The sequence below is a fragment of the Mixophyes fleayi genome, chromosome 2 (genome assembly GCF_038048845.1).
Source record: "Mixophyes fleayi isolate aMixFle1 chromosome 2, aMixFle1.hap1, whole genome shotgun sequence".
NCBI lineage: Eukaryota > Metazoa > Chordata > Amphibia > Anura > Limnodynastidae > Mixophyes > Mixophyes fleayi.
Genome location: NC_134403.1, coordinates 143,772,836 through 143,795,141, shown reverse-complemented (window position 1 = coordinate 143,795,141; position 22,306 = coordinate 143,772,836). Strand labels below are relative to the sequence as shown.

The following is a 22,306-nucleotide window of genomic DNA, read 5'->3' as shown; positions in this document are numbered from 1 at the left end:
GTGCACGGAGGCAGCGGATAGGAATCAGCTAACAGTCACGATGATATAGTTGATGGTAGAAGTGGTATGGGGACCACAGTAGTAGAAGTGGTTTGGAAACCACAGAGGTAGAAGTGGTTTGGAAACCACAGGAATCAGCAGCGCTGAAAACACGAGGAATACAGGAACACCTTCAGAGACTCATAGGGAATGAGACTCCAAGATCAGGCAACGTGGTGTTGACCACAGGTGCTTAATATAGGGAGTGTTGCCTGATCTGCCAATTGAGTTAAAGGGACATACACTGAAGTATAGGAAAGGGCTGCGCATGCGCAGACCCTCAGGATGGAGGACGGCCACGGTTCCTAAATGTCCGGGAAGAGGCACTCACGGTACGGTGAGTGACAGTACCCCCCCTTTTAAAGGTGGGCACAGAACGCCTGGAACCGGGCTTGTCCGGATTTTTGGAGTAGAACTTCTTCAAAAGGGCAGGAGCATTAAGATCTTCGGCTTTGATCCAAGAGCGCTCCTCAGGACCAAAGCCCTTCCAATGAACGAGGAAACGGAGGACTCCTCGCGAAATTTTTGCATCCAATACTTCAGTAATCTCGAAATCCTCCTCCTGATGAACTTGAACTGGCTGCGGAGCTGAGGGAGGAGTTGAGAAACGGTTGATGATAAGAGGTTTGAGTAAAGACACATGGAAGGCATTGGAAATCCGAAGATTCTTAGGAAGAAGAAGTTTCACACATACTGGATTGATTACTTGAATGATCCTATATGGACCAATAAAACGAGGGGCGAATTTCATAGATGGAACCTTCAAACGAATGTTTTTAGTAGATAACCAGACACGATCTCCAATTTTTAGTGGTGGAATAGCCCGCCTCTTCTTATCTGCGAAAGATTTATATTTGATAGATGTCTTCTTTAAACAGGTTTTGACCTGAGACCAGATATTTTTAAAGGTCTGACAAGCGATCTCCACCGCAGGAACTTGGGTGGGCGGGAGGGCAGGAAATTCCGGAAAAGACGGATGGTGACCGTAGACCACAAAAAATGGAGTTTTGGATGATGACTCATGATACATGTTGTTATGGGCGAATTCAGCCCAAGGGAGCAACTCTACCCAGTTGTCTTGATTGGCTGATGAGAACATCCTTATAAAAGTCTCAAGATCTTGATTGACACGTTCAGTTTGTCCGTTAGATTGCGGATGGTAAGAAGATGAGAGTGCTAATCGTATGCCCAAGGTTTTACAAAGGGCTCGCCAGAATCTGGAAACGAATTGTACTCCTCTATCTGACACAATCTCAGACGGACATCCATGAATACGGAAGATCTCTTTAATGAAATGTTCAGCCAGAATGGATGAGGAAGGCAAACCAGCCAGAGGAATGAAATGAGCCATCTTCGAAAATCTGTCCACCACCACCCAAATAGTGTTATGATTCTTACTAGGTGGTAAGTCAGTAACGAAATCCATACTAATATGGGTCCACGGTTTGGACGGAATGGGTAGTGGTCGCAGCAACCCTGCTGGAGTTCTGCGGGAGGATTTAAACTGGGAACATAGCTCACAGGAAGCAATGAACTCTTTGACGTCTCTCCTCATTGAAGGCCACCAGTAACTTCGAGAGAGAATCTCAAAGGTCTTGTGTTCACCGGCGTGCCCAGAAAAACGAGAGGCATGGAACCACATAAGGATTTTCCTCCTTAGAGTAGGAGGCACGAGGGTCTTCCCAAATGGTAGCGTTTTGGTGGATGAAGCAGCCAGTGAGATACATTTGGGGTCTAGAATGGTATGGTTGGAAACCTCTTCTATATCAGAGGGCGTCATAAAAGCTCTAGATAAAGCGTCAGCTTTTTTGTTCTTGGCAGCTGGTTTGAAGGTTATTATTAATTCAAAACGGGAAAAGAAAAGAGACCATCTTGCTTGACGAGGGTTCAAGCACTGGGCAGACTGGAGATATGACAAGTTCTTATGATCTGTGAAGATCGTCACCGGATGGCGAGCTCCTTCCAGTAAGTATCTCCATTCCTCTAATGCAGCTTTGATAGCCAGTAACTCCTTGTCTCCGATAGTATAATTCTTCTCTGCGGGCAGGAGACCCCGAGAATAAAAGGCACAAGGATGAAATTTTTGCTGTTCCGAGCGTTGGGAGAGAATAGCTCCTAAGCCCACATTAGAGGCATCTACTTCCAGGAAGAAGGGGAGTGTCACATCAGGCTGTCGAAGGATTGGAGCCAAAGAGAAGGACTCTTTTAGTATTTGGAAGGCTTGAAGAGCCTCAGGTGACCATTGCTTAGGATTAGCCCCCTTCCTAGTCAAGGCCACAATAGGAGATGCAATGAAAGAAAAGTCTTGAATGAAGCGTCTATAGTAATTGGCAAAACCTAAAAAACGCTGGATGGCACGAAGAGTAGTTGGCTGGGGCCAATGTAGTACAGCATTCACCTTGTCGGGATCCATTTTCAGGCCAACTCCGGAAACTATATACCCCAAGAATGGAATCTGGGGTAATTCGAATGAACATTTTTCTAATTTACAGAACAATGAATTTTTCCGTAGCCTGGAAAGGACTTCTGCCACATGTTGGTGGTGAGAAGGCAGGTCCTGTGAAAAGATCAATATGTCGTCCAGGTAGACGACGACACATACATATAATAAGTCCCGGAAGATCTCATTAATGAACCCTTGAAAAACAGCGGGGGCATTACACAGCCCGAAAGGCATTACCAGATATTCGTAATGCCCGTCTCTGGTGTTAAACGCTGTCTTCCATTCGTCACCGGAACGAATTCTGATTAAATTGTAGGCACCACGAAGATCCAACTTAGTAAAGATACGAGCTCCCTTGATGCGATCGAATAGCTCAGTGATCAGCGGAATGGGGTACCGATTCTTGATAGTAATGGCATTGAGTCCACGAAAATCTATGCAAGGGCGTAAAGATCCATCCTTCTTTTTAACGAAGAAGAACCCAGCTCCAGCGGGAGAGGTGGAAGGTCGAATAAACCCACGCTGGAGGTTCTCCTGTATATACTCAGATGTAGCTTGAGTTTCAGGTAACGAGAGTGGATAGACCCGGCCCCTGGGTGGAGTCTTGCCAGGTAGAAGATCGATCGGACAATCCCAAGAACGATGAGGAGGAAGACGTTCAGACTGAGCTTTATCAAAAACATCGGTAAATGAAGCATATTGAGGAGGGAGTCCCGGTGAGGTAGATGAGATGGAAGATTGCTGTACTTTGAGAGGAATGACTTGGGAAAGGCAACGATGGTGACATTCAGACCCCCAAGACGTGACTTGAGGGGTGCGCCAGTCAATCTGGGGAGAGTGACACTGAAGCCATGGAAGGCCTAAGACAATTGGACTTGTCGTAACAGGAAGGATTAAAAACGATATTTCTTCATGATGCAGGGCACCAATCTGAAGGGTTACTGGAGACGTACTCTGAGTGATGAGACCGTTGATGAGACGTGATCCATCTATAGCCGTCACAGTAATGGGTGTTTTTAAGGTAATCACAGGTAGAGACCATTGATTTACTAATGATTTGGAAATAAAATTTCCTGCTGCTCCGGAATCAATCAATGCCTGTGACTCAAAGGTTTTGGTAGCACAGGAAATCGTAACGTTAAAGGCACAGACTTTAGATTTCATGGAAGATGGAGAGGACTCCAGGGACCCTAACTTCACCTCTCCAGAACTAGTTAGGGCCTGGCATTTCCCGATCTCTTAGGGCAAGAGCTGAGCATATGAGTGGAATCGGCACAATAGATACAGAGTCTATTCTTTACTCTTCGTTTCCTCTCCTCTGAAGATAATTTGGAACGTCCTATCTCCATGGGAATCACAGAGGGTGAAACTGGACGAAATTGAGGGTTAGAACGAAGAGGTGTTTTAGCCGAAGTTGATTTCTCAGCCTCTCTTTCACGAAATCTCATATCAACACGATGGCAAAGAGAGATCAGATCTTCAAGTGACGAAGGAAGCTCCTGGGTAGTCAGTGCATCTTTAATTTTATCGGAGAGCCCCTGCCAGAAGGCGGCAACTAGAGCCTCAGTGTTCCACTGAAGTTCAGAGGCTAAGATCCTAAATTGAATGACGTACTGTCCTACTGTATGAGATCCTTGTCGCAGACGGAGGATGCTGGAAGCAGCGGAGGTCACACGACCTGGTTCATCGAACACACTTCGAAATGTAGCAATGAATTTGGCACTATCTTGCAATATTGGGTCGTTTCTTTCCCACAGAGGGGAGGCCCAAGCCAGGGCTTGTCCAGAAAACAAAGAGATAAGATAGGCCACTCTGGAACGATGGGTAGAAAAATTTTGAGGTTGGAGCTCAAAATGGACTGAACATTGGTTAAGGAAACCCCTACAAGTTTTGGGGTCCCCATCGTACTTTGACGGAGTAGGCAGGTGAAGCGTGGAAGCTGTAGACACCTGGGATGGCACTGGGGAAACGGAGGAAAGCACAGGAGCCTCAGTAGTAGCTGTCACTGTCTGTCCAGATGTTCCTTGGGAGGTTAACGATTGATAACACTGAAGTAACAGCTGTTGGCGGGCATCCTGTTGCTCTACACGGCTGACCAGATGCTGCAGCATCTCTTTGGCTGTAGGTTCCGTATCTGGGTCTGTCATGGCCTGATCTTACTGTCACGGGCACTAGGAGTCTTTACCCAGGGATCACCAGGTGGTAGGCTTACCAGAGCAATATAGATGGTAATAGGGTACTCTGGTAGCTGGGTGATCACGGAACAGGAAACCGCAGATGATGAGATGCTCAGGAAAGTCTATGACTAGCAGCACTGGTAATATGGAGGTAATAGTACACGAGGAACTGTAGGACAAGGACACGTGAAGGTAGTCAGTGGTCTGCGATAGCAAGTTGTACCACTGCTATAGTGAGGAGAAATGTCCAACAGAAACGAGGAGGTGATGAGAGTCAGCGGTCTGCGGATAGCAAGTTATACCGCTGTCTGAGTGAAGGAATGGAATCCAAGTGGAGGTATCCGGGGAGTCAGTGGTCTGCGATAGCAAGTTGTACCACTGCTATGTGAGAGGATACTGGAACAGGTGATACTGGAGACAGGGATCAGTGGTCTGCTACTAGCAAGTTGTACCACTGAATATATATGTGAGGAGGTGCACGGGGAGAGACTGCAACACAGGATATACACAGGCACCTTATATACGATCCACAGTAACATGCACAATATGTATATAAATGACTGAACAGGTCTGCAAATATAGGAAGTCTCTTGAAGCAGTCCAGCACAAGTTAACACAGTCAATGATGGCAATAGACTCAGCGGATAGCAGACTCCAGAGGAGAACCAACACAGTCCAGCAAGATATGCAATACACCAGCACAGTCAATGAGAATTATGCATACCGTGGTTCAGAAGCAGGTAGTCAGATAGGAGTGCAGGGATACCTGAGCGGCAGGAGGCCGACTGGATGAGAAGTCCCAGGAAACCTGAGGCAGCAATCAGTAGGTGCAGCGCACAGATAAGTAGACCAACAGGGACACGAATCCACAGGAATCAATAACACGTGGAACTGGACTCACGCAGGACCCAGGAGAGTGGAGACGATCCAGCAGAGGAGTAGTAGATGAGATATAAATCCAATGCAGACGGGAGGGTAGACCTGCGGGACACGTGAAGGCGTGGAGAGCGGATCAGCAGTAGATGGATGATAGCGCGATCAGCAGCAGCAGGACTCTGCGGTACACGGAGGTAACCAGTAGCAACCAATAGTTGTCAGTAGCGATGGCACACGGGATAGCAGAGCAGACCAGGAGCTGTTGATCACGGAGAGTAGCAAATGGCAATGAGAGCAGCAGTCTCGAGGAAACACAGAAGAGCTGAGAAGAGACTGCAGTGCACAGGAGCAGCGGATAGGAATCAGCTAACTTGTCACGATGATGAACACAGGCGAGTTGTAGGCTGGAGGCTGTAGTGCACGGAAGCAGCGGGTAGACATCAGCTAACAATCCCGATGATGAACACAGGCGAGTTGTAGGCTGGAGGCTGTAGTGCACGGAAGCAGCGGATAGACAACAGCTAACAGTCACGATAATGAACACAGGCGAGTTGCAGGCTGAAGGCTTATAGTGCACGGAGGCAGCGGATAGGAATCAGCTCACTGACTTGATGAGGAACAGGTGAGTGGATGTAAAGTAACGGTTGGAGTGCACAGAGGCAGCGGGTAGGAACCAGCAAACAGTCACAGTGAAATATAATAGCGATGAAGTGGATTAGAGGACTGAAGTGCACGGAGGCAGCGGATAGGAATCAGCAAACAGTCGCAATAATAAGTAGTAGCGTTGAAGTGGTTTGGAAGACTGTAGTGCACGGAGGCAGCGGATAGGAATCAGCTAACAGTCACGATGATATAGTTGATGGTAGAAGTGGTATGGGGACCACAGTAGTAGAAGTGGTTTGGAAACCACAGAGGTAGAAGTGGTTTGGAAACCACAGGAATCAGCAGCGCTGAAAACACGAGGAATACAGGAACACCTTCAGAGACTCATAGGGAATGAGACTCCAAGATCAGGCAACGTGGTGTTGACCACAGGTGCTTAATATAGGGAGTGTTGCCTGATCTGCCAATTGAGTTAAAGGGACATACACTGAAGTATAGGAAAGGGCTGCGCATGCGCAGACCCTTAGGATGGAGGACGGCCACGGTTCCTAAATGTCTGGGAAGAGGCACTCACGGTACGGTGAGTGACAGCTGGGAAAGGGGGTGAGAGCCAGGGGGTGCTGGGAAAGGGGGTGAGAGCTAGGGGGTGCTTGGAGAGGGGGTGAGAGAGCCGGAGGGGGTGCTGGGAAAGGGGATGAGAGCCAGGGGGTGCTGGGAGAGGGGGTGAGAGAGCCGAAGGGGGTGCTGGGAAAGGAGGTGAGAGAGCCGAAGGGGGTGCTGGGAAAGGGGGTGAGAGAGCCGAAGGGGGTGCTGGGAAAGGGGGTGACAGAGCCGAAGGGGGTGCTGGGAAAGGGGGTGAGAGAGCGGAAGGGGGTGCTGGGAAAGGGGTTGAGAGCCAGGGGGTGCTGGGAGAGGGGGTGAGAGAGCCGAAGGGGGTGCTGGGAGAGGGGGTAAGAGAGCCGAAGGGGGTGCTGGGAAAGGGGGTGAGAGAGCGGAAGGGGGTGCTGGGAAAGGGGTTGAGAGCCAGGGGGTGCTGGGAGAGGGGGTGAGAGAGCCGAAGGGGGTGCTGGGAGAGGGGGTGAGAGAGCCGAAGGGGGTGCTGGGAGAGGGGGTGAGAGAGCCAGGGGGTGCTGGGAGAGGGGGTGAGAGAGCCAGGGGGTGCTGGGAGAGGGGGTGTGAGAGCCGAAGGGGGTGAGAGAGCGGAAGTGGGTGCTGGGAAAGGGGGTGAGAGAGCTGAAGGGGGTGCTGGGAGAGGGGGTGAGAGAGCTGAAGGGGGTGCTGGGAGAGGGGGTGAGAGAGCGGAAGGGGGTGCTGGGAAAAAGGGTGAGAGCCAGGGGGTGCTGGGAGAGGGGGTGAGAGAGCCGAAGGGGTGCTGGGAAAGGAGGTGGGAGAGCCGAAGGGGGTGAGAGAGCCAGGGTGGTAGGGGGTGCAGGAAGAGGAGTGAGAGAGCCGGGGGGTAGAGGGTGCAGGAAGACGTGTGAGAGAGCCAGGGGAGTAGGTGGTACAGGAAGATGTGTGAGAGCCAGCGGAGAAGGTGGTGCAGGGGGTTAAGTGAGAGGGACAAAGGAGAAGATGGTGCAGGGGCATAGGTAAAAGAAAGTGTAAAGAGAGAGACATCTTAAGAATGGGAATGTCAGGGATGCAGCCATCATAAAACACAAGTAGTAATGAAGAATGGAAATGCACAGAGGGGACAAGTGTTAAAAAAAATAAAAAAATCAAGCCTTCATACTCCATTCACTTATATTTTCTATACCCCCACTCCTAAATTTCTGCTTCGACCACTGCCCTCTATTCCTGCTCCCGACTGCCTGTGTGAGCTGACAGCTGCTGATCCCTCCTCGCCCAGCGCGCCCACTAGGAGAACAGAACACAGGATGCCATAATCAGGTAAGTTCATATATTTTCTCGTGTGCAATATGTTTTTAACCATCCTTTCTTGAACTGGGGACACTACAGCGTATCCAATAATGTTTAACACTATGTATTGCTCATTATTGCGCTGTAATGTTTTTTGCATATTTATCTGTACAGAGATTTTTAATTAAGAGGAAAAAACATTGCTTGTCATAAATTTTATCTGTAATTGTGTCAATATATCTATTTTTGTTTGCATTGTAAATGATGTATTAAGCTGCTCTTGGGACTCACACTCAGTATCTGATATGCTGTAGCAATTTTTATTTGTGAATGAGTTTTTATCTGAGCTTTACTAATGATTTGGGGGCACTACTATACCATAATATGATTTGTGGGCACTTCTGCATGACCAAATATGAATTGAGGGTAATACTATGTGGCATAATATGACCTTGGGGCACTACGGTGTGGCATCATATGAACTTCTTCCAAAGGCAAGTCTTTCATTGTTGAATATGATGGGAGCCCAAAGAAGTTGCTGTATCGGGGCCCAAAATTCCTCTTGTCAGCCCTGCCTGTGAGTCAAGGGGGTAGACGCCTCCAGGTAAATAATCTAAATGTTTCCTATCTAATCAAACTGATGGATCACATCCAATTATTTCTCACCCACCTCCTCTATCCCCCTTAATTTATATACTGTGTTATTTAAAATGAATAGAAAAGACGCATATCCAATTACTGTAGTAAAACAAAAATATTTTTCTCTGTCATTTTGCTGTAGATGGAAATACTTTTAATGCGGCCGTGTGGATTCAACTGATCATTCAATAGTTATGTTTTTTTTAGATATATGTTAGTTTTATTTCATGTGGAATGATTCATGAAAATTCTGCCATTACTATTTAATTGAGGGAAAAGGGTACCTGTTACCTATGTGTGTAAGTACTCTGTTCGTTGTTGCTATTTTGTGGGAGATTTGAAAAAAGCAAAACATTGTTTCCTACAGTGGCGTCTGTATAATTGGTGGTATTGCTGTAGTATGGGGGGGTGTGCTGATGGCAGTGTTGTAGTGTGTTTGGTGCTAGTATTGCTAATAAGTAGGAGAGGGTATTGCTATAATGTGGGGGTGATGCCGGTTGCTGTAATGTGGGGGGTGATGCCGGTTGCTGTAATGTGGGGAGTGATGCCGGTTGATGTAATGTGGGGGGTAATGCTGGTTGCTGTAATGTGGGGGTAATGCTGGACGCTGTAATATGGGGGGTGATGCTGGTTGCTGTAATGTGGGGGGTGATGCCGGTTGCTGTAATGTGTGAGGTGATGCCGGTTGCTGTAATGTGGGGATGATTGATGTAGTATGAGTGTGTGTGGGGGGTTATTTATTGCTGTAATTTGGGTACTAATAATGTATTGTCATGGTGTTTATTGATGTAATTGGGGTGCTAATAATGTAATGTTGAGGGTCATTAGGAGAAATAAATACCCCCCCCCCACACACACACACTCATACTACATCATGTTGTACTGCGCCAGCATCAGTGTGCAACAATATAGTGCATGGAGCCCACAACACGTGGGCCTGTGTGCTTTAAATGCCAGGGCTGATTTTTAGTCCCAGTCCGGCCCTGTCTATACCTATGTCTGTAGTTGCTGGTCTGCCTTGGCATTGTCCTGCTTCTTGGACTGTCTAAGGCTGGGCTACAAAGAGTATCAGGAGGGCAAATTGCTTCCACAGGCCAGACCCCACCACTATTGAGGGACATTGATTCATTTTGTACTTGTGTTGGTGGCAGGGAGAATCATATTCTAACTAAAAATATTTTGTGAATTATTGTTCATTGTCAAAATTATTCAGAAATACAGGACAATTGTAAACGGTCCACAAATTTTCACCACTGTAGGTAGTTTATTTTGCATAAAGGATATTTATTTACATGCAAGTGCTGAAATACCTGTTATATGTAACTTGCTGAAATTGTGCAGCCATAAATGGCTTTTTTTATAAAAAGTATGTGAGTGGACTTACATTTCCTCTTTCATTCATAACATAGATAACGCAACACCATCATGATCAAGGTGTTTTTCCATTAAAGTTATATACAAGAAAAGCATTATAATATAGCTTCATTGTGATTACATTGCTAAACACTATCAATATTTAAGCAGCAGCAGCAGCTGTCCTTGAAGTTTGTTGCAACCAGAATGAGCTAAACTGATTTAAAATAAAAAAGAAGTAAAAGTGGTCCCAAACACATTAGTTCGCACCCCTATAGAGAAAGTCATTAATTAAGAATAGAAATATTTCAATGATAAATATTATTCAAACTGACCCAAAACATTACATGAGATAACTTTTAAAAGCACATAACTATTTTAATTTTCTGCTTCTACTCTAATAACATTGCATTATAAATTAAGGATATGGCATGACGATATATACCTCGCTGATGTTCGATGACTTAAATCTCTCATGAATTTCAAAGTTTCCATTTGAATGGGGTTATAGCACACAACATGAACTGGGCATGGACTGTCTTCAATACTTAGCATGAGTTGCTGTACTTTATCCTCAGGAACATCTCCCACAGAAAAGTAGTATATCGCATCAACCTGTGATGTAAAAATCAAGTGACATTAGCATATTATTATTAAGATATATGTTTTGCACATATGTAACATTATATAATTTAACAATGCAATTTATTTCAAAGGCTAGAAAAAAGACAGGGGTCAGTGATTCACTTAATCAGAAATAGACACTTTCAGACACTGAGCTGAGGCTTGGATAAGGCCTCCCCAATACATCAACATCACAGAAAAAGTCCACCTTTGACCTAAATTGTAAACCTTCTCCTGCTCCAACTAGAAAACAGACAGGGGTCAGTGATTCACTTAATCTTTCTCCAGACAGGTGAATTATGAATGCCTGGAACTCAGTGTTGTAGACACAAGAGGACTTGGGGACAAAAGATTTCTACTTCATAATTTAAAATCAAGATGACGTTTTCTTTGTAAAAAAAATCCAGTGCAATATGTTTCCAACCAGGATAACCAGATTTTTTATACATATTTCTATTAATTGCTTTTGGGATTGTAATATCTCTGGATCTGTTAATTATTTTGATGGCTTTGATCCAAGGTATCTCAGATAAGGAAGCAAATTGAAATTTTGCGAACAGCCTATTCTCTCTCTTGAAATTTCCTTGTTGTTTATATGGCATACAAGTTAATGGTTTAAATAATGATACCAACCTACTTGCACTGCCAAGGGGATGCATTTAACTAATATGTGGAGATCTCCTGATGTATCCTGACCTATTATTTTGTAACTGAATTAACAAAATGTGTTCTATGGAGTTGCTGTCTTTGGTCAAGACACACTGGGCCTGATTCATTAAGGAACTTAGGCAAGAATTTGAGTACGTTTTTTTACTTAAGTTTTCTGGACAAAACCATGTTACAATGCAAGGGGTGCAAATTAGTTTTCTATTTTGCACATAAGTTAAATACTGACTGTTTTTTCATGTAGCACACAAATATCAACTTTCAATTTCAGTGTACAAATAAGCTATCAAGTATTTGTATGCTACATGAAAAAACAGCCAGTATTTAACTTATGTCCAAAATAATTAACTAATTTACACCCCTTGCATTGCAACATGGTTTTGTCCAGAAAACTCAAGTAAGAAAACTTACTCAATTTCTTGCCTAAGTTCCTTAATGAATCAGGCCCTCTAATTACATTCTGTGGAATCTTTGGGACTCTAGTCATTATGCTTCTCTCTGCATTTGCTGATTATATGTATTGTTAGCATGTAACTTTTATTGTAACATGTTTAGGACATACTACAACTTTTTCCTCTTCGATTAGTGATGATACTAAACTTTATAGGGCTCTACATTCAACTATAGATTTTCAAATTTTTTATAAAGAGAAATAAAATATATTTTAGGGAAAAAAGCAGATCCAGACTATATATTTGTGTTGGCAATAAGAAAGGGGCATCACTCTGTCTAGTGACCGTTCAGGATAAAATAAAAGGCAAAATAAGTGTCAGGATTCTAATACATAAACTTGTCATGGGTTTGTGGGTAGACCGAAACAGTCTACTGACTGTTTCAAACTTAAATACAGTTAGAACATGTACATTGTCATGGCGCTGGGTTTGTATCTCTAGAAGGCTAATACTGGCTTGACAACATAACTTATTTTTACTTCTCATTCAATCATTCACAATCAGGTTTAATAATGTAATTACTTGGCACATTTATCTGATAATTTCACAGATGAAAATAGGGTACCGTTATTATTTTGAATTATATATATATACACATATATATATATATATATATATATATATACAGTCAAGTCCATAAATATTGGGACATCGACACAATTCTCCAATTTTGGGCTCTATACACCACCACAATGGATTTGAAATGAAACAAACAAGATGTGCTTTAACTGCAGACTTTCAGCTTTAATTTGAGGGTATTTACATCCAAGTCAGGTGAACAGTGTAGGAATTACAACGGTTTCTATATGTGCCTCACACTTTTTAAGGGACCAAAAGTAATGGGACAAACTAAACAATCCTACGTCAAACTTTCACTTTTTAATACTTTGTTGCAAATCCTTTGCAATCAATTACAGCCTGAATTCTGGAATGCATAGACATCACCAGACGCTGGATTTCATCCCTGGTGATGCTCTGCCAGGCCTCTACTGCAAATGTCTTCAGTTCCTGCTTGTTCTTGGGGCATTTTCCCTTCAGTTTTGTCTTCAGCAAGTGAAATGCATGCTCAATCGGATTCAGGTCAGGTGATTGACTTGGCCATTGCATAACATTCCACTTGTTAGCCTTAAAAAACTCTTTGGTTGCTTTTGCAGTATGCTTCGGGTCATTGTTCATCTGCACTGTGAAGCGCCGTCCAATGAGTTCTGAAGCATTTGACTGAATATGAGCAGACAATATTTCCCGAAACACTTCAGAATTCATCCTGCTGCTTTTGTCAGCAGTCACATCATCAATAAATACAAGGGAACCAGTTTCATTGGCAGCCATACATGCCCACGCCATGACACTACCACCACCATGCTTCACTGATGAGGTGGTGTGTTTTGGATCATGAGCAGTTCCTTTCCTTCTCCATACTCTTCTCTTCCCATCACTCTGGTACAAGTTGAACTTTGTCTCATCTGTCCATAGGATGTTGTTCCAGAACTGTAATGGCTTTTTTAGATGTTGTTTGCCAAACTCAAATCTGGTCTTCCTGTTTTTGTGACTCACAAAGGGTTTATATCTTGTGGTGAACCATCTATATTCACTCTTGTGAAGTCTTCTCTTGATTGTTGACTTTGACACATATACACCTACCTCCTGGAGAGTGTTCTTGGTTTGGCCAACTGTTGTGAAGGGGTTTTTCTTCCCCAGGAAAAAAATTCTTCTGTCATCTACCACCAGTTGTTTTCCGTGGTCTTCCGGGTCTTTTGGTGTTGCTGAGCTCTCCGGTGCGTTCTTTCTTTTTAAGAATGTTCCAAACAGTTGATTTGGCGACACCTAATGTTTTTGCTATCTCTCTGATGGGTTTGTTTTGATTTTTCAGCCTAATGATGGCTTGCTTCACTGATAGTGACAGCTCTTTGGATCTCATATTGAGAGTCTACAGCAACAGATTCCAAATACAAATGTCACACCTAGAATCAACTCCAGACCTTTTACCTGCTTAATTGATGATGAAATAACGAGGGAATAGCCCACACATGTCCATGAAATAGTTTTTTAATTTATTGTCCCATTACTTTTGGTCCCTTAAAAAGTGGAAGGCACATATAGAAACCGTTGTAATTCCTACACCGTTCACCTGATGTGGATGTAAATACCCTCAAATTAAAGCTGAAAGTCTGCAGTTAAAGCACATCTTGTTAGTTTCATTTCAAATCCATTGTGGTGGTGTATAGAACCCAAAATATATATATATATATATATATATATATATATATATATCTATATCTATAATATAAAAGCCTAGCGGCGTGTGTTAGTCTGTGTGTGAAAAAAAACAACAAGCTGCAGCGCCACCTGCTGGGCGGAGTTATACACTGACCTACTAAATTCTTAGCATTATCTAATATATAAAAGTAAAAGCCTAGCGGCGTGTGTTAGTGTGTGTGTGTGTGTGTGTGGAAAAAACTATTTTCTTAGAAAGGGCTCATCCAATTGACCTGAAATTTGGTATACTGACATCATTTGACGAAAAAATTAGAATAGTGAAGTCAGTTAACTTCCATCATCCCCCCTTCCCCCCGTGGGAGCGGTAGTAAAGGCTAAATTTACGAGTTGAGGGCTCAAACTCATTTTCGTGAGGCAATTTTACCTCATGAACACACATGTATAGCGCCGTGTGTTAGTGTGGGTGTGTGTGGAAAAAACTATTTTCTCAGAAAGGACTCTTTCAATTGACCTGAAATTTGGTATACTGACATTATTTGCCCAAAAAAATTAGAATAGTGAAGTCAGTTAACTTCCATCATCCCCCCTTCCCCCAGTGGGAGGGGTAGTAAAGGCTAAATTTACGAGTTGAGGGCTCAAACTCATTTTCGTGAGGTAATTTTACCTCATGAACACACATGTGTAGCGGCGTGTGTTAGTGTGTGTGTGTGTGTGTGTGTGTGGAAAAAACTATTTTCTCAGAAAGGGCTTATCCAATTGACCTGAAATTTGGTATACTGACATTATTTGACAAAAAAATTAGAATAGTGAAGTCGGTTAACTTCCATCATGCCCCCTTCCCCCCGTAGGAGGGGTAGTAAAGGCTAAATTTACGAGTTGAGGGGTCAAACTCATTTTCGTGAGGTAATTTTACCTCATGAACACACATTAAAAAGGGCACTTGCGTCGGGAAGTAACGCTCTTCCCCTGAGGCCTGGGCTAGGCCCAAATGCATGACAAGAACCTTTTTAAGACCTTAAGTAGCTTGATTTGACTAGAATGCATGAGTATCATGCACGGGTCAACTTGTATATATATATATATATATATATATATATATATAACCTGGTCTGCCCCACACAATCAGGATCCATTATTAAAACCACCCTTTAGAAAAACTATATTTGTGGTTTGTTATTCTACCCAGCAGAAGCCATTGATAGTTTGTTTTACAGTAACACAGTATTGTTCATGATTGTTTCAAGATATATGTGCCTATCACGTAACAGCTGAGTACAATTGTACCTGAGATCACATTATAATTTATTATGCAGGTGTTTACAAGAACAGCATTGCTACAGTGATAGGATACACAATTGTATATGCTAAAGACACTATACTTGTCAGATATATTGTTACTCTGTTAGTTTACTACTCATTAATCCCATAGCAAGTGAACCTTCTATAGAACCACTGTTGGAGTCACATAGGAGGCTTACATCACAACACTTATAATTACAAAAGACAACTCACTACTAATTTACTGAATAAGCTAGCATTTAGAGACTGAAGAAAAGAATGCAGGTTTATGAGATCTACATATTATGTTTCTTTACAACCTGGTCACCCAGAGCCTCTGACACAGCTTCAGCTGCACTATCCATATTGGCCACTGGGGAGTGCTGTAGATTCCAAATCCATTCCACAGCTTCCTCTATGGAGTGCTGAGTGACATGGATAACTTTCTGCTGCCACTTCACGGGCTCCTGTGAGATCCTATAATAATAGACCATAACAGATTACTAGACACCAGAAAAGTGATAAAGATTATGTACAAATCCGAGTTCAGTCAACCATTTATTTCAAAACTGAAGTTTCATGCCATGCAATTCATTATTTGCAGCTAATGAAAACACCCAGTGAGCAAAATTCTCTTGATATTAAAAGGAAGTTAAATATAACTAAGTACATGATGTACAGTATGCTCTACTGCCAAAGTACAAGAAGAAAGGGACCAGCTGATCCATATATACTACAGTCTGTCCAGCAACGTTATGCAAGTTTCTAAAGGGGGGATAGTTGGATGTACAATTACAGTTATATGGAAATAGCAAATTGAGCATTTAGAAAAGATATTTCATACATTACTTTAATGGGATGAAAATATTTTATTGTTTTGATTTTTACCTTGTAATGAACAATATATGATCACCATGATTTGCTCTTAGTGGGCCTGATTCATTTTCAGACATAAGTCAATTTTTGTGTTTTATCTTGTGTGAAACAGATCTGCACGTGCTCAGAAACGGAACTTACACCAATGAATCCAATACATGCATACAATTCATGTCCAAAATGACACGACTGCCACAAGGGGCAGACGCACGTAGGCAATGTGCAGCACGGATGTGCAGACGCAGATACAGCCGATACAAGTCCTACGCTTGTTTTCAGACATATCATTTACACCACCTAAAAGGGCAGGTGTAGGTGCTGACTGATAGTGATGACTGGTATGACTTAGACTTTATTTGGAAGAGTACAGATATGTGTGGCTAGCACAGAACATTTAAGTAAGCAAGTAAGTTAGACCGTTAAAACGCGTTGCATGTAAAGTATGCATTAAGAACATCTTGATTTATGTATTTAATGTAAAAATAAATTATACAATTTTTTTTTAAACCAACCATATATTTATTTATGATGATAATGTTTAGAGTTGTTTATTTATTTTATAATACATATTTTTTTAGTATGCGTTCTGATGTGACCTTATATTACACATACGCTTGTGCTCTGTTCTCTCTATTAACATACAGCAAGCAGAGCTGTAACCTAAAATTTTAACACCTGGGTCGACAAACAAATATGCGATCCACTAGCCCTCAATTTTAACCAAATGACACTAAAACATTCATAAATTGCACCCCTTTTCAGCGTTGCACCCTGGCCAGTCCCCCCTATAGTACAGCCCTAGTTATGGCACTGTGTAAGCAGAGTGTACTTACACCCAGATTCAAGTTAAAATACATCTTGAGATCTGCTTGGATTTAAAAATGGTCAAAATGACGCGCAAGCTCCGTGCTCTTTTTTGCCTCACAGTACTGGGGTCATGAGTTCGATTCCTGACCAAGGCTTTATCTGTGTGGAGTTGTGTGGATTTCCTCCGGGTGCTCCGTTTGCCTCCCATACTCCAAGAACATACTGGTAGATTAATTGGCTGCTGACAAAATTAACTGTAGTCTGTGTGTATCTGTGTATCTGTGTATGTGTGTGTGTGTGTTAGGAAATTTAGACTGTAAGCTCCACTAGGGCAGGGACTAATGCAAATGACAAATATTCTCTGTACAGCGCTGTGGAATTGTTATTGCTATGTAAATAAATGGTGATGATTATGATGATTATCTGTTGCTAAATCAATCTATGCACCTAAGTCACAGAAGTAGTGACCTATATTGCTCCCTGTACAATAAATTAAAATTTGTTTGTGATAAGTGGATTTTTACAATAATGCTATGTAAACCTCTATCCAGTAAAACCTTTGCACCTGGTAAATTAGCCAACTGGTATCACAACTAAAACATAGTTGACACCACAGGCCTCAGTCCTTACATAGTTCCCCCTTAGTGGAGAGTGGTTTTCCAAGTTATTTAATCAAACAATTAGTAGAACTGTCCAACCGATTGTGTATTATTATTATTATTATTATTATTATTAATTTTTATTTATAAGGCGCCACAAGGCGTCCGCAGCGCCGTACAGAGACAAACAAATTACAATACAATGGGAGACAGCACAGTACAGTAAACAGTAAGCACAGCAACTCAGTAAGCTCAATGCACAGCTAGAGAGGGCGGGGAAGGGGGAGGGAGGATCCGCAAACAACGGGGCCCAAGAAGGAGGGCGCGGAAGACAGGGAGACCCCCAGGGGGGAGGAGGGAGCGAGAGTGGACGTGGGGTGGAGGACCCTCGAGGAGGAGGGTTAAGTAGCTGGAGAGCAGAGTTAGAAGTGGTGGAAACAGGAGGAGAGATTATTAATATTACATTAATAATGCTTTACTTACCCAGAATCTTAAGGTTCCGTTTTTAGAGTTACATTACAAAGACACACTTACCAAATTAAGTTGAACTTAGAAATTTGCGCCACCTGTTCTTTCATAACAAGGCATAAGGCATCCCGACATAGATCAAGTTGTACTTTGTTAATGGCATTAAGGTCGAGAACAATGACTATAGATTGCTCCTGGATCACCCCAAATACTGAGCGACTTGAACTCTTCAGCCAATCCAGTCTCTGATTATACAATCCAATGATGTCTGTTACAGATTCAACCTTCTGCAAGACTTCTTCTTTTTTAGCTGTCAACTAATTTGTAAAAAATGAAACCAGACAGTTACATCCAAATGGGTTATTGTAAAAAAAACAGAGTGAAGGTTTATGTTGTATACGGTATATTACTGCCACCTTAAAACATACAGTAGCACAAAACTGGCAATATAAGGAGGGTGGTCTTATAAAAAGGGTGACAAATAATAGAATTATTACATTGTATGTGAGTACTATCTTGATGGGTAACATTAGAATTGCAATTTATGATCTAATCGGAAAAGTCTGGGAATTAACTTGATTTCTGATGGAACAAGTGGATGGTGGTTCTTTCTGACCCACTCGAACTTCCCAGAAAGAAGAAGAATATTTTGAGTAATGTGTCTGTCTTCTAGGATTTGTTTGCTGCCCATAACTAGAATAGTTATATGCTGCAAGTAGTGAGTGTATACTTCATTGTTCAATAAATAGGTATACTGATTGTCAATATATTGCACAAACTTACATTATATATTATACCATTGCTGTTATACTGTCGGAAAAGTCCATGAGAATACCGCGAGGACACAGGACGCCCTAGTTTGTTTACATAATCTGTACAAAAAAGAATAGTATAATTCAGACCAGTATAAATGATATTAATGAGGAACGATGACAAATGAAAAGGCTTCTTTCAATTTTCTGAACACATGAACAGCAATCAATAAGTGTGATGTCACATACTGTCCCCATCACCATTGCCCTCATTATTTAAATCATGAGTTGCAAAGGATGTCAAGTGTAGTAGTTAGTCATATATCCATCTACAAGGTGCTCAAATCTGTATTTATGTGAAATCATTAATTTAGCATTTCCATGTTTTTCATTTTTCTTTTCCCCTAACAGACATAGAAACTTTTGGTAAATGAAACAAGAAACTGATCAGCTGTCTACCTTCCTTCAGCTGGAAACCAAGTTGTGCCAGGATCTTAGGCAGCGTCAGCTTCTTCCTTCTGAGCCTGAGGCCCTGCAGCCATGTTGATGATGAAACTAGAGCAGTTGCATCCATATTAGATGACATTTTTCTGGAACTCAATTCTTGTTGCTAGAAATGTTTTTATCACACATCTAGATGAGAATAAACAGATTTTTATGACATTTTATATCTGCAATTCTAGCAAATAGACAAAAATAAATTACACAAGTAAACATGTTCTCTAATATAAAGTCTCACATTAAGACCACCTCAATCCTTGCATTGGGTAAAAGGATGTACAGTTAAACTGGTTTAGGATTACCAAAACACATGAATCCATATGAATTACACAGAAAACACATGAATCCGCATGGATTACAAAGTTGCCTGTACACTGCCTATTACAGCATAAACCATGGAAACGCAGCATGCACTGTAGCCAAGCTGCATCGCTATGCCATATACATCTGGCTTTACATAGCTGATCTGGTAAACCGAATACAACATGAGTTGAAAGAAATTAAAAAAGATAAACACTGGGCAAGAACACTACTCTCCAACTCTGTTCTAAAACACAGATAGACAAATAGCGACTCTTCACATCCTTTTAAACTAACACTTTAACTTCATGAAATTATGGATTTGTAGTTTAACAACTGGATAGTAAAATAATGCAAAAGCTGGATCCAAACTACTATAAAAAGTAGTCTGAGCCTGTAAACAGATGTATATCTAACATAAATAAGAGGACATTTATGAAAACTGGTGCAAAGGAAAAATGTAATGGTGCCATTAGCAGCTAATGAGATTCTAATTGTATTTTCTCTAGTGCAGTTTAGAAAATGTAAGCTCAAATTTGACTAAATTAAATGGGCAAAATCCCTTTTTCCTTTACACCAACTTTCATAAATTTCCTCTACTTTGTTGCTTACAAAGTGTTCAGTACTAGTCTCATTTTTATACACATAACCTGATTTTCAATGGACAGTAAGTTTTTTTAAAAACTGAGCATCATCTGGTATGTGTGGTCAAGCATGAAATTGGCACAGCACCAGCAGGGTTTGAAAAAATGGAGATGTTCCTTATAGCTTCCAATCAGATGTTAGCTGTCATTTTGTAGAATGCACTAAATAAATGACAGCTAGAATCTGATTGGTTGCTATAGGCAACATCTCCACTTTTTCAAATCTGCCGTTTAGTAAATATACCCCAGAGCGATAACCAAAACATTACTGCTCAATCCTGGGACATACATGGTCCTAATCTTTTACATATTTAATAATTTACTCTCAATACAAATTATATTATATTTAGAGGTCGCCCCTACAACCAATGCCCTGGCTTCTGCAACACTTGGTCAGCCCCATAATGAATACTGTATTATCACCTCTCTCATACACTGTATATATTTCTAGTCCCGAGCTCAGGTCCTTATCCTGAGTGACAGAGCTATGCAGTAATGTTTGGATTTAGGATTGAGAGCTGTGCTGATCTAAAGAGCACAGAGCAGTATGTGGCCCACCAAAGAAACAAAAGTGCAATTTTTGCAATGCAATATTGTCACACCTTCTAGCTATATCCATACCTAGAAGGTGTGACAATATTGCTATATCCATTGTCACACCTTCTACCTATACTCATAGATTTCTAATTGAACAGAAAATGATGTTGCTAAACCAAAGTGATTGTATTCATCAGGTACTTGAGTCACATTTAATGTCTGTTCTTTTGCTTATCAACTTCTCAATGGCGACCACTTTGAACCCAGTCACTCTTAACTATTCGTAGTTTTAACTTTGTACAATCAAGTGATAGTTCTAACAACATCTTCGCAGTGCTGGCTCCACCCCCTGCCCTGGTCAGTACTTTCACCTGGTCCAAATTTCCTGATCATTTACCTATTTGGCAAGTTCCCTTTTTTCCCTATAGTTTAACCTTTGATGTGATCCAAGGGCTATGTCCTGCTGCTATTATTATTATCCTTATTTATAGGGGCATATTCAATTGTGCAAGGAGTGCCTCCAAAACGCAAGCGAAGGCACTCCGCTTTACTGCAACATCGCAGATTTCCCTTTGCCCCCCATAGGGAAGCGAAGGGAAATTGCAATGTTGCGGTACTATATTACCAGAGGCAGGCTGGGCTGTGGGGCAGGGCGGCATCTGCCCCCTGGGCCGGTCCTATAGAGTGCTATCCTGGGCTGGGTCAATGGGCCACCAGCACTCTTTGTCCTTTTAAATAGGTTGCTGAGTTAAGTCTTGCCCCCAGGCTGAACTTTGCTAGCCCTCCCCTGCGTATTAGCATAAAAAAGCGCAGCTGCAATGTTAATTGAATATGCCCCATAAAGTACTAACATTGCAGTACATTGAGGGAATCAAAACACAAATTAATAACATACAATGACATGAAACACATGATCCCTGCTCCTTGTGTATATGTTAAGTAAACAACAATGACGGAAAGTACATGATCAGCCTATTGAAATGATGATATCAATCAAATTAGTTCTGGAAACCTTATAGACATTTCTTCTTTCTCTGACCTAACATTGCACCCATTGTTATCACAGCAGTGCCTACCACTTATTCATGTACAGCACTTGATAGTTATAGCAGTCAGGTCCCTAGAGGCAAAGTGCACAAGACTAGGAACTACACATATTTGCCAAAAACGTGTGGAAAATTATATTAGCATGCAAATTTGCACAATGGTATAATAAATAAATCTGACAGGTCAACTATTTCTATATGTATACATATGTAATACATACCAGCATGAAAACAGTTGAAGAAACCTAAAGCTGCAGTAATGGCAGTGCAAGGTGTATTTCATGTGTGAGATTATAAATAGCAATCCTAAATGAAATGATATAACGACCTGCATTCAGACTCTCCACTCCCTACATTTGCACAGTGCGGGTCCGCTCATCACGTACCTGCAGCCGCTGGATCCCGGCTCGTACACTTGTTGACTATAGAAACGATGGTTGCTACGTTCTGGCCAATCAGTGCACCGCTCAGCCCCCGGCATGGAGCAGTGTAGGTGAGGGTTAGAGCAGAGGAGGTCTGTAAGAGGCTGCCTGAGTTGGGGCGTTCCCT

General features: G+C 42.1%; 1 protein-coding gene across 1 annotated transcript in view; it reads right to left on the bottom strand.

The window, feature by feature from the left end:
* Positions 1 to 19,303, bottom strand: part of VWA3B (von Willebrand factor A domain containing 3B) — a 129,573-nt gene extending 110,270 nt beyond the window's left edge. The window contains exons 1-5 of the mRNA XM_075197718.1: positions 19,189 to 19,303; positions 18,761 to 18,849; positions 18,044 to 18,294; positions 15,548 to 15,704; positions 10,436 to 10,605 (exon numbers count right to left, since the gene is read on the bottom strand). Coding sequence (XP_075053819.1) covers positions 10,436 to 10,605; positions 15,548 to 15,704; positions 18,044 to 18,294; positions 18,761 to 18,849; positions 19,189 to 19,303 — 782 coding nt within the window. The remainder of the gene's footprint in view (positions 1 to 10,435; positions 10,606 to 15,547; positions 15,705 to 18,043; positions 18,295 to 18,760; positions 18,850 to 19,188) is intronic.
* Positions 19,304 to 22,306: the final 3,003 nt, after the last annotated feature.